The sequence below is a fragment of the Drosophila busckii genome, chromosome 2L (genome assembly GCF_011750605.1).
Source record: "Drosophila busckii strain San Diego stock center, stock number 13000-0081.31 chromosome 2L, ASM1175060v1, whole genome shotgun sequence".
Taxonomy (NCBI): Eukaryota; Metazoa; Arthropoda; class Insecta; order Diptera; family Drosophilidae; genus Drosophila; species Drosophila busckii.
In genome coordinates, this window is record NC_046604.1 from 748,314 (window position 1) to 764,551 (window position 16,238).

At 34.8% G+C, this 16,238-nt stretch overlaps 1 protein-coding gene across 6 annotated transcripts; it reads left to right on the forward strand.

Moving 5' to 3' along the window:
• The first annotated feature begins 754 nt into the window (after positions 1–754).
• On the forward strand, positions 755–15,888 carry LOC108608141 (synaptotagmin 1). Of its 6 annotated transcripts, none has more exons than XM_017999379.2 (11): positions 755–818; positions 1,873–2,167; positions 5,070–5,301; positions 5,357–5,616; positions 5,674–5,769; positions 6,441–6,635; positions 6,692–6,868; positions 11,263–11,374; positions 12,750–12,883; positions 15,275–15,506; positions 15,564–15,888. In XM_017999379.2, exons 3-10 carry the CDS (start codon positions 5,088–5,090, stop codon positions 15,479–15,481), a joined length of 1,395 nt encoding a protein of 464 aa, XP_017854868.1. In that variant the 5' UTR covers positions 755–818; positions 1,873–2,167; positions 5,070–5,087; the 3' UTR covers positions 15,482–15,506; positions 15,564–15,888. The 6 variants fall into 6 exon arrangements, with proteins under 6 accessions (XP_017854868.1, XP_017854871.1, XP_017854872.1 ...); XM_017999382.2 differs by having other exon boundaries at positions 11,266–11,374; XM_017999383.2 differs by having other exon boundaries at positions 5,680–5,769; positions 11,266–11,374.
• Positions 15,889–16,238: the final 350 nt, after the last annotated feature.

Here is a 16,238-nt window from a genome sequence, read left to right on the forward strand (position 1 = left end):
ATGTTAAAGAAATGTTAAGTAATATGTCCAAAAGCTCTTTTGTGTCCAAATTTAACATTATTTCCAACAGTTGCTATTTCCTCGTGTATAAGAGTATTTTTTAATGTTCTGATATGGCTCCATAGTAAATGAATAATAATTAAAATTATTTAACAAAATATTTTAATAAAGAAAAATATTTTTTTTTATTGTTTTATATGTCAACAAACGTTAAAAGTTTGAAATTTCCCTGCATTGCGACCCAACTACGACAATGTCCTTGCCGGGTTGAAGGCAAAAGCTGCTTTGCTCATTTATGCGCATGGTCCTGCTGCCGTTGAGAAGTTTCTGCTTGCAATACGCATGCACCGTACGGAAACATGTGGCTGCATATCAGATGTTTTACCAGCAGACGCTAGAAGCATCAGCTTGAGCTTAGAAAAAATTTACTAAAATTGTTAGCTTAATATATTTTTAAATTTATATTAATATGCATAAATATTTTTGTATATACAAAAGCCACTCCAACTGCTTTTGCTGCTCGAGTAAATGATTTCATTGAGCTGTTTGGCCCAATGCTCGTCAGCAAAAGTCTACACTTGCTTCAAAAGCTTTGCCCACATCCAACCCGCCGCAGGAGCGCACCACCAACTGACGATAAATCGATGCTTAACCGTTTCGCTCACGCGGTTTCTCTCTCTCTCTCGCTCTCTTTTCGCTGCTGTTGGGCAATGTGACAATTGGGCTTTTTCCTCGCTGCTCCTTGACTATATTGCCCAAATCGCGAATGAACATCGACCGTGGAAGTTGACTGCAAGTACAAAGCGCCTGCACTGAAGGTGAATAAATAGTCAAAAAATCTACACAAGCCTCAAAAGCAAGAAGAAAAAAAGCCAGCAAGCAGCAATTTTTCAAGCTATATAATCTATAAATTCAACATAAACTAAGTTCTTTACTAAAGTGCTAACAAAGTTTTGTGCCTAGCAAAGGGCAAAGCGGCCAGAGCTGCCATTGAAATTATTACATAAAGCAAAAACCAAACGCAAGCAACAAAAAGTGTTCTTTGCGCCTGTGTGTGTATATGTATATGTATGTGTATGTGTGTGTGGATAGCACGCGCTGTGTGAATAATTTTTTGTGTATCAGCATTTTAGCAAAAAATTGCTTAGCTCAAAAAATTGAATTAAGAAAGTTATAAATTGAAAATTCGAAAGCTTCGCATGAAAATTAACGCAACGAAAGTGAAAACGCGTCTCAGTGCCTGACTTAAGTATTGATTTTTCCACATGATTTCTAAGCTGCGTGACCCACTGAGAAAATGTTGCGTGCTGCCAAACAACAAAATAAATATTAATTGTGTTTGCATTTAGCAAATAATACGCAATTAAACATAAATTAAAAAATTATAAATACAATTAAGCAAGCGTTAAAAGCACAAGTGTATGCGTGTGTGTGAGTGTGTGTGTGTGCGTGTGAGTGTAAAAAGCTCGGAAACAGGCCAAATAAAAACGGCTCTAAGAAAATCTCTATCCTGAGTTGGCTTTTAACAACGTCTTCGTACCCAGCAGCAGCAAAAGCGAATTTGCCCTTCCCCTTAACCAGTCACACACACGGACACATACAAAGCCTACACACTCTCTCACTCTCTCATATACAGAGCAGAGTTTGCTCTATCAATATTTACGCATACCATTGTATTTTTAATATTACGTATACGCTGTGTTTTTTTTCTCTCTCTCTCGTCACTCGCTCGCCTTTTCGCTCATGCCATTCGCATTGCAATAATATACATAAAAAACATACAACTAACCAATGTGTTGATAAAAACAAACCTAATTAAACACAACGCCTGACGTCCTGTAATCTATCGAATTATCGCCAAATCGATAGCAGAAGTGTACCCAAAAATACATGTGAGACTCGCGCAAAAGCAGCCTCATTTGCAGCCCAAGCAGCAGCACAATACACACGCGCGCGCTCACCGCCTCCCCCTCTACTACAACTACTTCAACTACTTCTCACATCATCCTCGCGATAAGCATTTCTTGAAGACCAGCACCAGCAGCCGCAGCCGCAGCATCCTGAACTCAAGCAGCGTGCTGACACTGAACCGCATTAACTAACTTTCGCTCGCTGTGTGGCTCTGTGGCGCGTACACTCGACATTGGCAACATTCTGTGAATAGAAGGTAAATTTAAAAGTAAAATAAAAAATTCTGCCTAAACTAATCAAGTTTGTTAGTAGTCAAAGGCGCAGCTTTAATAAATTCATTAGAGTTAACATTATTAGGCATTATAATTCAGTTATGCGCGACAGACAGCGCTGATCAAATACAGCAATTAGCTGGGGCGCAGGACAATATGAAATATGCACGAAATGTCAAAGACGCAGACAAAAAGAAAGGAGGCGAAAAGAATCTGCACGCAGCACAAGACATAAAAACCGCACATAATTGCCAATAATTAAGTCAGCGATTTGGGAACACACACAAGGACAGACAGACAGACAAGCCTTGGCAAAATGATATGCGTACTTTTGAACTTTAACGCCAGCAAACAATGTTGCAATGCGTAGTTTATAACTCCAACTAGCTATGGAAAAGACTCGTCGTAGTTTTTGTGCATTCAAAAAGAAAAGTATAATGAGCTGGAAAATTAGTTTTGGCCCCAAGAACAAGCCAAGTTAACTTGCTTAGACGTGCGTCTGTCTTTTACAATTTTTGTTCTTTTTTATTTCAATTTTTTTCGCAGTGTGCTGCCCACTGCTTTTTAGCATATTTTGTTGCCTTCTCTGGGTTATATGCGCAGAGAGAGAGAGAGAGAGAGAAAGAGAGCACAGTTCTGCGTCTCTCTCTCTCTCTCTCAGTCGCTGGCACTCTACAAAAAGTTTAACCGTTTCCTGCTCAGTCGGAAGCTTCACAATTAATAAGTGAACTTCAATGAGCAGCGACTGCTGCCTGCTCCAACTGCTTTGGCTTTTAAGCCAGCCAGCCCTTAAACTCTTACAGTTACATGTCAACGTCATGTTAATATCTATTGTGTGCGCTACTTGTTGTTGTTTATGGCAGACAACAACAGCACATAGTTGACGTAGACTCGGGGCACACAGCTCTTAATTTGTTTCGACAGTCTGGTTGTCAGCTTTGGACATTTTATTTTTTGCTATTTACGGCTCGCCTCACTTATTGCTGTTGCATATTTTATAAACTCAATTTATCTTATCGCCAAATGAAATTGCCTGGCTGCCTGCCTGCCTGCCTTCTATCTAAAATGTCAGACAATTGTTGCTATTTGCGTAGTCTCTGAGCAGAGACAAGTGCAAGCTTAGTGGGAGTTGCTGCAGCGCAGACTGAAAATGCTGACGCCCACACGTTTGCTATTTATAAACAGCTGACAAAGCTCTGCAAAGAGTCAGGCAGCAAGCTTATATATATATATATATATATATATATATTCATATATATATAATAAAATTCTAATCAAGCAATGAATGCAGCCTAAACTATAAAGCAAAAGCTGCGCAATTTCTTTTTGATGTCATGTTTTTCCACGAATGCCCCAGACAAATGGGCACCAGGACACACACACACACACAGCACCTATAGCTGACCTGCAGAGAAAACTTTGAGCGAAAGCAAACGAGCAGCACAGAAGGTGCTGGCAAAATGACAAAAACTGTTTTTTCTAGCGCTCAAATGTATGCTACACTAAAGCTGTAAACTCTAGACTTATGTGCATGTGTGTGTGTGTGTGCGTGTGTGTTGCTTTTATAAACTATGCTGCTGCATCATACATAAAGCCTTAGGTTGCCTCTTGTGGCTGCTTTTATGACATTTTCTCTACACTAAAGTTTCGGTCTGCAAAAAACTTTTATGGACATGATTATTTCGCTTGTGATTTGCAGCATTAATAAAATAGCACGTACTCTGTACTCAAGCTTGTTTCTCATTTGTTAGCAAACATTGTATTTTGTGCGTTGCATGAATCTTTTATGAAGCAAGCAAATTGAAATATTCAGCAGCTGCTCGTTGTTCGAACCCTTTTCAATTGCAAGTCTGTCTGCTGCTGCTGCTGCGTCACGCCCTACAGACGGCAAAATTTATATTAGGTCATTTGCATTTCAACTATTGATTTGCCCAAAAGCTAAATTTCACTCTCAGTGGCGTCAGCAAACACTTGAGGCGGCCCAGCGTAAAGGCGTGGCATATACGCTCAAGTGCTTATTGAATCTAGACTAATGGCTATTGCTGCTAAGCAAATACTACGGGCTAAGTACTGTAAATACCACGCCCATACTTGACTGGCCGCCCCAGGTTTAGGCTCTGACTGGGTAAACAAGTTGTTTATATTTAAATTTTCAAACTCACTTGTTAATGCAGGCGGCGGCTGTGTGTGGGCGACTGTGGGCGAGTGTAGAGTTACCCATTTGACGTCAGCAGCGAGTGCTGAGCAGCTATTTGTAGTCGCATTTTAAGCATATTACGCATACGACCTGTTGTGCCAGCAAACATATTTTTATTCACTTTTATATTCAGCTCTAAGGCTTAACATTGGCAGCAAATTTTCGCAGTAATACTTTTTTAATTGGCAATTATTTGCTTTACTGGCAAAGCTGCTTATTGTCAAGCAGAGAAGAATCCTCAAGGGAGAGCAACAAAGGTCAAATGCTAATGCGCAACTTTAATTATTGCCTGCCAGCTTGAAACTTGTTGAGGCGAATAAAATGTGCTAAATTAAAAATTAATGTTACCCACAAAAAGGGATAACAATAAAAAAGGAGAACTTTGTGCGCAGCTGGGGATAAGCTCTACATATAAATGAATTAAATGAAAGCGAACGCGTTGCAAATAAAAGGCATTCTCGTAAATTGTCGCGCTCAGCGAGAGCTGCAGACGCTGTGGGTGTGTGTGTATGTGTCTGTGTGTGGGTGTCCTTGGCATGCTATTCATAAGTACTTTTAGTTGCTGTGCCGAGCAATTTGTAGACGTCGTCATCGCACATCTAGTGCTTCAAGGCTATGTATGCTGCTCTGCATATGTTGAGTTGAATTTTTTCAGCTACTTATGTTCACAATTGTTTAAACATTTGCAGTAAAGGCCACAGTGCAAAATGCCACCAAATGCTAAAACGGAATCAGAACCAGAGCCAGCGCCTGTCTCTGGCGCTGCGGAGCTGGAAGCGGCCAATCAGCAGGTGGAAGAAACGACACATCACTCCAAGTTTCGAGAACTGGGACAACAGCAGGAGCAGGCGGCAGCCGAAAGTCAAAGAATCGCACAGGTGGAAACAACATTAGCACCAAAGACTACAACAGAGGCTGAGGGTAAGCTCTGTTAGTTACTTATCCTGCCTGCTGTTCTAACACTGTTATCCTGTAGAAGCTGCCACCACCTCGGTGCCGGTGATCAAGAAGATTGAGCATGCCGGCGAGGTCGTCACTGAGGCAATTGCTGAACGCACCGGTCTGCCCACATGGGGCGTGGTCGCGATTATTATACTCGTATTCCTCGTTGTCTTTGGCATCATATTCTTTTGTGTGCGCAGATTTCTGAAAAAGCGAAGAACCAAAGATGGTAAGGGTAAGAAGGGTGTTGATATGAAATCGGTACAGTTATTGGGATCGGCATACAAAGAGAAAGTAAGTATCTGAGCTCCCATTAAATCTTAGTAGTTATTGGGTTCTGGTATGTCATAGGTTCAGCCTGATATGGAGGAACTCACCGAAAATGCCGAAGAGGGCGACGAAGAGGATAAACAAAGCGAGCAAAAGCTGGGGCGACTCAACTTCAAGGTAAGCACTACACTCCTTAATGCCAGTCCCTGCAATAAAATGGCCTGCAACACGATCTTAACTAATCCAAACTAACTAACAAAACTTAGCTGCAGTCAATACCGTATGCACTGTTAACTGCGTAACACCAAAGACAAGTCCAAAGCTCAAAGTCATGTCAAAGCAAGCGTAACGACGTTTACTTAACATAGCATTTTTGATTTCACAAACTTTCAAACACTTCAATCTATGCACTAGCTTACGAAATTCATAAGTTTTTCAAACGAAATTAATAAATTTGCAGTAGTACTTGAGATATTTTCAGTGATAATGATGAATCAACTAATCTACATATTTTTCAATGTATTAAACTTGCAACAAACTAAATAATAAGAGCTTTATAATTTAAACTAAATGATTGCATAATATCAACTTATTGTGATAATAAATTAATGCATTAAAATATGTTTAGATTGCTGAAGAGTTGAACATTCATTACATCACTGCAGTGCACAACACAAAAATTGAATTGCGATTAACTATTTTTATTACATTGGTATGCAGTCCATCACATATAAAGTAACTATAAGAATTTTCCCATTACCTTCTCAACTAATAATGTATTTTCCTTCTTTTGTTTCTCTTCGCGCACGTTCGTTGTGGCGGCTTTTATTCTATATTGTTTATTGCAGCTTGAATACGATTTCAATTCTAATAGCTTGGCCGTCACTGTCATACAAGCCGAGGAGCTGCCTGCACTGGATATGGGCGGTACCTCAGATCCCTATGTGAAGGTTTATCTGCTGCCAGACAAGAAAAAGAAATTCGAAACAAAAGTGCATCGCAAAACGCTAAATCCAGTCTTCAATGAAACCTTTACCTTCAAGGTAAATTCAATAGTTAGTCGGTTATGTATGCTTAGCTTAACTTTTTACAACTGCAGAGTTTACCCTATGCCGATGCCATGAACAAGACACTTGTGTTTGCCATATTTGACTTTGATCGCTTCTCCAAACATGACCAAATCGGTGAGGTTAAGGTGCCGCTCTGTACCATTGACTTGGCGCAAACGATTGAGGAATGGCGTGATCTGATTAGCGTTGAGGGCGAAGGCGGACAGGTATGTAAAGCTGGGTCCATGGCATCAGCTCTTTTCTTTCTTATTTACATATATATACGTACATATATAGGGCAGGGTATGCTACACATATATCGATGGTGTTTCCACTCTATATGTATATGTACTTAATAAAAACTAAATGTGCCTCTAAGTGTTGAATATTCTCTTGTGTTTCATATATATTTATTTGAGTTGAACAAGTTTATTTATGGTTTTTAAACAAGTGTCCACTTTAGACAAGCTAACAGTTAAACTTTCAAGCGTGTGAATTTGTTGACTACTACTGTCATGAATACAACAACAACAAGAACAACTAACTTACTTACAAAATGTATTCAGTATTGAAACAAATTGTGTGTTTTGTGTGTATTTGAATTCACAATTGACTAACAAGCTACTTGACCAACAGTTCAGCCAAGTCCAAGTCCAAAAGTATAATAACTTCTGTGTTTTTTTTTAAGTACTCTATCTCTTTCTGTCTCTCGTTTGAATACAGTACAGTAACAACAGCAACAATTTACAATAACAAAGTAAACAATATCAAAAACAAATCTAAACTACGTTAACAGACAGTAAAGTGCAAAAACTTTTTGTTCCTACACACCCAGTTCAAAATATGCATAATTAAAAACAAATTATAAAAACAAAAACAAAACCAAACTTAATTTATATAGACTCTATAATCTTAATATCCTAAATGTTAACTCAATTTGTGTTTCTTTTGTTTTTGTTGAACTCTAACCTACACAAACTACAAAACTGAAAAATAAAACTCTTCAATTTCTCTTTCTCCAATTCCCCCCGAAACAAAAACAAATTGTTTTTCAAAACATACATATAAAAAATATATTACTCTTGTTTTCTTGAACATTTGTAGAAGGTAAATACCAAGCAAACAAATACTTAAACTTTAAAAAGAAAAATATACGACAAAAATATCAAACACATTTGCATACATGATTTGATTTTTTTTTATACTTTTAACTACGCTCCTCTGTCTTTCTCTTTGAACTGTCGCTCTTGTTAACACACTACACTACTACATATCCAAATATATCAAATATATATATCTTATAATCAATATAAAAAGTTTTTTGCATCGAACTATCCAAAACAGACACACACACACACACAGATAAATAAATAAACACTGTACTTGTATAGAGCAGAACAGAAACCAAACCAAAATCAATTAATTTATTATCAATTTCTAAACTCTTTGTTCTGTTTGCCTATATTCCCGCATTATTAATATTGTAGTTGCATTTTGTATGACACTTTGCAATTGTAAATATAAATATTTATTTAACAAATACAAGTAAACACACTGCAATATTAATTTGTGAATCAAACGCGTGGACAGCAAAATACTCAGCATGGCTTTAAAAATATAAATAAATATAAGGCAGCCATGCTGATAAAATTTTACACTCACTACACACAAAAGTTTAAACAATATTTTTTATTTATTGCACTTTCAACAAGTCTAAAACAAATGCTCAACTGTATAATTTAACTTGTAGCAATTGCACCCCAAATTTCGTCCAACACCAATACTAACACACAAAAGTTAAACCAACACACACACACACACACAAGATTTCTTTTTTAAATCCCCTTTTAATAGCTGCATTTTATACAGACTTGCTAACAAAAGTTTAGTTTAGCCCATGCAAAAACCCAAATATAAATATATAACTACTATATGAACTTATATATGCATAGAATCGATTCCAAATCTTTGCATGTTTTTGCTTACAAACTGTGCTCTTAATACAAAACACTGACTGCCACCCACTTCACACTTAAACTCTACACACACACACACAGACACAGGAACACGCACACGCACACTATTAGACAAATTCGTTAAAGCAAAACAATTATATTTTAATACAATTTGTCAACTTATTGAAATCTTTTTAAATATGGCATTGAAAAATCTTTAATATGCTCTTCATTTTTCTCTTTGATTCGATTTTTTTTGTGAACGTATCGCTAAAAACCAAAAACCAAAATCAAATCTATACAAAATTCGTCTCAAAATTCATCAAATTGATAAATCGAAAAAAAAAAATAAATGTATTCTGTACTCTACTTGAACAACTCGAAACTTTGAATCATATCGAATCGAACTGGAAACTCAAAACTCTAAAATCTGTGGCAACATGTAAGTACTCGAACTCTCTGTATGAGAGCATTCATAATTATCGTTATTTGCTTTGGTTGTTGTCCTCATAAATGTGTTCAAGTTATTTTCGTTGTGTTTTGCGTTGTTACAAAAAAAATATAAGAACTAAAATTTAATGCAAAATTGAATATAAATAAACTCTAAACTGCAAAGAAAAAAAATAAATTGTATAACTGCTTTTTAAACAAGCTTCTTGTGTTATTTTTGAACTCTGTCGCTGTCTCGCCCGCTGTATTTGTATAATGCTAAATTATTCTATATACTTATATATTTATGATTTGCATAATAATTGTTTGTGTGCTGTAATGTTTAAGCAGAGCTTCGATGACAGTCAAAATAAGAAACTGAAACAAACAAAGAATCAACAAGTTATGTTATTGTTTCAACTTTTCATTTATTTTTAGTTTTAATTTAATGTACAATTTTGGTTTATTTACTTTTGATATTCTTCTGGTCAGCATAAACATTCACCCAACATTCGACATACTTATCAACTCAAAAAGGTCTTGAGACATTTTTTTGAATGCCCATGCTAAAGGTCAAAACTTTTAATTGAAATGCAAAAGGCTCATTATTTTAATCAATACAAATCAAATCAAAGTAGCGGTAAGTGACTACTCAAACTCTCTTTCTCTCTATCTCGCTCTCGCTCGCTATTTCTAACTCTCTCACTTTCTTAATACTATAAACGCTCGTTCGCTCGCTCGCTCGCTCTTTGTATAAAAAATAACAAACAAACAAAAAACAAAAAACTTTATTTTAACAACTATACAACGATTACACGTTTTACATAGTTAACTATAGTTAATAATCCCAGGTTAGTTTGTACAAATTGCTGGCTTTGGATAAAGCAATTGGCAACCCAATTAGTCGACGACAGTGCAAAACGAAAACTGGCAACAAAAATTTCAAATCGATATACATACATACTACCAAACAAATGCAAGTGGTTCCAACAAACCCAGGGTTCCTTTTTTTAATAAACCTATATAATTATTTTAGTAAATGCTAGTGCAATTGTAAAATATATACATATATTTTTTATATACTACTACTGCCTCTCATGTATGTACATATGAATAGTTAGTTTTATATAAATAACAACAAAATACTTTCGCTCGTTCTCTTTCGCTCTCTCTCTCAACTATTTTCATTTAATTTTTATAAATCAAATAACAACTGCTGAATATATATATTATATATTTTTGAGAGCCCGTTCTCAATTAGTCAACATTAGTGTATATACTAGCAACAATTCGAACCAACTACCAACTATACTTTTGTGCATATGCCGGAACCAAAGGTTTCGTTTTGCTTTTTGGCAACAACAATGGTTTTGAGCTGGGTGTTAATTTAAGGTTGAAAAACTGTAAGTTTGATATAGCACAGCAACAACAACAATATAAATTATATATACATATATATACACCACCCCAAGCAAGAAACAACAAAACAAATAAACTAACAAACAACAACAACAAGAAGAAGAAATTACAGACTACACGCTAACAAGGTCAATACGTTTGTTTTTGTTTGTTTAGGTTTGGTTTTTAATCAATTCTTTGGTTTAACTTACATGATACGTAACTATATATAAACACTTAACAATATCGAAGCTCTAAGACGTGCAGTAAATATGTGTGTGTTTTCTATATGTACTATTTGTGGTGTTTTCGTTTTATGTCAATATTAAACTATAACTAAAGTAAATGTAATCATTGCTTAGCTATAATCCCCCTCTTAAGCCCCAGAACTGTATGTGAAATATCCATGAGTTTCAAACTGTAACTATTTATACTGTAAAGACTTGTTTAACAATTTTAGCAAAGCGCGTGCTAATGTTTAAACTTAAACTTTAATTTTGCATACAAAACGAAACTGTAGCATACTTTGCAGGGCCTACTTTTGTATATGTAATTAAAGTTAAGTTGCAACTGCAGCACGATCCAAAGACTCAATAGAGAGACTGAGCATGCTCAGTTTTCTAAAAACTAACTTCCTCTAAAGCCCCCCCTGTGATTGTTAAACAATCCACTATCTATACCTATATGTACTTAATGTATAAATCCAATTAAATGTACTTATTATATAGACTGTATGTGAAGTGTTAATTATTGTGATGCTATTCAACAAAGTTAAATCAAAATCAAACCACAAATAAATATTTATATTCGTTTCAACTTTTATTGGATTAACACAGGAAAAGCTTGGTGACATTTGCTTCTCGCTGCGCTACGTGCCAACCGCCGGCAAGCTAACGGTTGTTATCCTGGAGGCCAAGAACTTGAAGAAGATGGACGTCGGTGGATTGTCTGGTAATATAGCGTGCTACCAAAGCGTTGCCAAAATGCCAAACATTCAAGCGCTCAGCAAAGAGAAATTGAATTGCATTCTTGGCAACGCTTGCTCAGTGCTTTATAATATAATCATTTAATAATATCTATAGTATTTAGTCAAGTGTATATAATTTTATTTATTGCTTTGAGTTTTCATTTCTTGTACTAATTTTGTTTTGAACAATATTTTTGTTAAGCAAGCGACAAGGCAACGTTTGCAGTGAGCTAAGAGAAAGAAGAAACCATAAGTTTTATTCCCATTTCTCAATTTTTAACAATTTTTCAACTTAGCGCAAATTTTTTCTCAACTTTAAACATTAACTTACTTAAGTAATTTAAATCGCGTACGCTAAAAATCAAAACTGAAATCATTTTAACTAACAAATCATGGATATATCTCAGCCTGGCAACGTTTCCATCAACAAATTGTGCACAGTTTTAACTTATGCCTGGCAAAACTCAATGATATTTTAATACTAAGTACAACAGCAATAAATGCAAATATTTTTATAGCTCATGCTAAAACTTAGCGGTAAACAAAAACAAAAAAATATATATAAAAATTCGCTTGCTTTTAGCTCCACTTTTGCATGTAAACTACTTCTACTTATCTATTTAACACTCGCCATCAAATCGTATCAATTATTTCGGCTGCTATTTGTATATCGAATACTATATAGAGCCACAGTCAAAAACGTTGCCGCTGAATATATCCAAAAGCAAAAGGACAAAGTAAATGTCTAATGTCTAATGAAGTTCTTCTAGGCTTTTACAAACAAAAGAACATTTTCGTCAAAATATTTTAACATTTCCGAATTCTAACTGAAAATTCTAACTATTTATGCTGTAAATAATTTTATGTAATTTATAATTTATCAGTTGATGTATGCCTTGAGTTTTACTGGTTACTGTGTTTCAAAATATACTAACTATATTTGATTTAAGACAAATTTATAATCCAAACGAAAGTGGAAACGTAATGTTCAGTGTTGTAACTCTTGCGATTTTCCATATGTTGATATGGAGAACTTGATGAAAACTTAAATGCTAACTAACTAACTAACTACTAAGCATATAAGAATTTTACTATTATAGTTTATATATTTAAATGAAAAAGTTTCTACTTTCGTTTGCACAAATTGTTAAATTGTTGTTATTGTTTTCTATACAAAGTACAAATTTGTTAACTATTTTATAACCAAATATTATAATCAAGTACTTTTATGTGTCTCTAAAACTAACTTGAAAATCAAGAAACTGAACAATCTGCCTCATCAACTGGAAAGTTTTTACGTTATTATTATAAAAAGAAAATGTTTTCTTTTTCTTTCTTTCAATTTTTTCTATTTTATAGATCCATATGTGAAAATTGCAATCATGCAAAATGGCAAACGTTTGAAAAAGAAGAAGACAAGTATCAAAAAATGCACCCTCAACCCTTACTATAATGAGTCGTTCTCATTTGAAGTACCATTTGAACAAATACAAGTATGCGAGAATGTATTATACTATCCTATAAAACTACTACTACTACTCTACTACTACTACTACTACTACTACCAAACTATACAAACTAACTACTACTACTTACTCTACTCTACTTACTACCTACCACTGTTAACTGTAACCAAAGCTGTCCCCTTATCAAAGTTTGAGTTAACGTATCCGCCCCCCAAACAAAAAAAAAATGTTTTAACAAAATAAAACACACTTTAGACTTTTCCGTGCAATTGTTGTTGTTCATATATAAACTATATATAATCTCTCTATATATATAATACATATATTGAATACACGCATATGTATTCCAAACAAAGACAACAATACCCACACTAAATACAAAACAAAAAAACTAAAAACTAAACAAAACAAAGGTTAGCCCAAAACTTTCGTTTAGCCCAACTAACTCCTCCACTTAAATATATAAAACTTATATATACTACTTATATGTGTACCCCCCTCTAAAAAGTTAACCGAAACGTATTCAATGTTCAATGTTGTAAACAAATTTAAGTAAAATTTAATCAACAAAATGTTTTTTGCTTTCATTTTCGTTACTTTTTGTACTCTATATAAATATATATGTAAAAAGCTCAACGACTGCCACGCCCACATGCTGGCTGTAAATAACGCAAAAATGCTGAGCGCAGTTCGTTGTGCCCCATAATAATTCGTATAATTTATAATTTGGCTTTACTTTTTTGTGTAGTTAATTGACAACAATTTTTTGTGTGTTGAAAGAATTTTTTGATTTTATGCTTAGCTAAAGCTGATTTGAGTACAGTAAATACTATATGTTTGATGTTAATTTTTGACACAGACAACGACAACGTATAGGCATGTCTATATAAAGAGGTGGCCACCACACAAACTAGCCACAAAATCTGAATTGGCTATGAACAAATCAAAATAGAATTAAAAAACATTTAGTTAGTTGTGACCACCTCTAGCTTATTTGCATAGGTTTTTTTCGTAGTCCACACTACAGACTTTCCAACAGAGTTGAGACACTGCAATACGATATACATACACACAGTCTATATACAGTCTACTCGTAGTTACAGCATTTTGAAGAGTCTAGCAGTAGTGCCGCTGGCCTCTCTACACAGCCGTGTTCTTGTAGTTGAAACAGCTCGCAAGCAATGCACGAGCGCAGTTAACACTCACTCTTAAAACTCTTTGAATACAATACTACTTACTACTCTTTCCATAATACAAACTATCGCAAACTAAACTCAGCGGCGTCAATAATGCACCAAATTGGGTACATTATTTTGACACTGTCTTCTGATTTGAATATCGATTAAACCAAAGCGCAAAACCAAATCGCACCAACAAACCAACAGTACTACAAACAAAAGCAAATACCAAAAAAAAAAAAAATATATATATATATATCAATAAAAAAAACACAACACAGAGAAGTATAGCGTATCAACAACAACATCAACTACATATAAACATATATTTTTAATTAAAAAATATACTGGTTACCCTGAGCTAGTTAAAGACTGCCCCGAAAAGTAGCAACGACTTGAATTGAAAATTCAATTGAAAGAGTAACCGACAAATGGGATTGAATATTATACATTTTCGTTTACACGTATTTAATGAACATATTTCTTTACGCTACGGCTTACAATGTTTAACAATAAAAGCAATTTGTTCATTAGCCCCAACAAAAACAACTGTGTGTGTAAACAAAACCAAACTCATTGCTTATATAACTCATACGCTTCTCTCGCTTCACAATAAACAGTAACAAAAGCAAACATTTCTTATTTCAACTGTAACATATAATTAATTTTATGTTTAAGCTTAGACAATTGCATGCACTGCTTGTTATAACAAAATACAAAAACCAAACTGCCTCCATTTACAGCTATCACCAAGTCAAGCCTTTAGTATTGTGTTAATTGCTTGTAAACTATATATTATATATATATATATATATATGTATTTGTCGCCCGCCTTTTAGCTGTACTCTCTACCAAGCTTGTTGGGCTAACAAGCTGACAAGCTGAACTGTAAATTTCCACAGCCAAAACCAAAACCAAAGCTCGGCACACCTCTTGTTAATAATATAGCCACCAAGTCTAATGTTATTTGCTTTTCCGTACAGCATTTGTAGTGTCTGCCTGTAACCAGTAACAGTTTCCTTACTCCCCCCACAACAGAACACCTATATACAACTATATATGGTATATAAACTGTACCCCAAAAAGTTCTTCTACTCAATTGAACTATGCTCCACGCATAGAGCAGTCTGCAGTTAATACAACCATTTGTTGACACACATCTATTTGTTTGGCTCCCCTTACTAATCACTCTTGTATTTTGGCTCGTTCTTTTGGGAAAACAACTTGCTGAACTTTTTAGAAAATCTGTCTTGTTGTTACCGTTGTGGATTACGATCGTATTGGCACCTCTGAGCCCATCGGACGCTGTATACTTGGCTGCATGGGCACTGGCACTGAGCTGCGCCATTGGTCGGACATGTTGGCCTCGCCACGTCGGCCCATTGCTCAATGGCACACGCTCAAGGATCCCGAGGAAACTGACGAGATACTAAAGAATATGAAATAAATGCTTAACGTCTAAACAACTGCAGGTGAGCGGCTTGAACAGCATTTTCTTTGACTCAATGAAATATAATTTTTTATCTTAGCACATCTCGCACGTCTGGCGTAAACCAAAGAAACACTCAAACGAACCGTCAACATTATTAAAACGTATACATCATCAGAACTTCTCAAGAACCTCAACGGCCCACATCAATACCCAACAACTACAACTAAAGCAACAACAACAACAAACAATCAATTAAAATATATCGTAGTTATTTGCAAATTGTTCATTCAGCTACAGTTTATTAACAACAAATCAAATACAAATAGCTAAACTGAAACTAATCCAATAATTCCACAGCTCAACTTTAAGTTTCTTGCTAAAACAAAAACAAAAAAAATTGGCACAAACATAAGCAATTTCTTTAGTTTTTTTTTATTATAAATATATATATGCAAAACAAAAGGTTTAAAATTACATTAATACAAATTTCTTTGCGTTTGCTAGTAAATTATTGTTGTCAAAAGAAATTTAAGCAAAATGAGCAAATCTTTGAGTATGTTAAATATAATTCCAAATAATAATAATAAAAAATAAAAAAACAAAGTCTATATACTCAATAAATGTATGCATAAACTTATTTAACGCTAAACATTTTAAACTGTTAAGTTTTATTCGTTTTTTTAACAACAACCAAAAACTAAAGAATTTAATTTCACAATATAACAAAAGCAAAACAAAAAAAAAAGCAAACTGTTGAAAGTTTATTAGTAAA

Excerpts from the sequence above, each read along its gene's own strand:
- LOC108608141 (XM_017999377.2), top strand. The coding sequence starts at position 5,088 with ATGCCACCAAATGCTAAAACGGAATCAGAACCAGAGCCAGCGCCTGTC. Across the intron at positions 5,302-5,356 it reads GACTACAACAGAGGCTGAGG|AAGCTGCCACCACCTCGGTG; the intron begins GTAAGCTCTGTT and ends GTTATCCTGTAG. Across the intron at positions 5,617-5,673 it reads GATCGGCATACAAAGAGAAA|GTTCAGCCTGATATGGAGGA; the intron begins GTAAGTATCTGA and ends GGTATGTCATAG.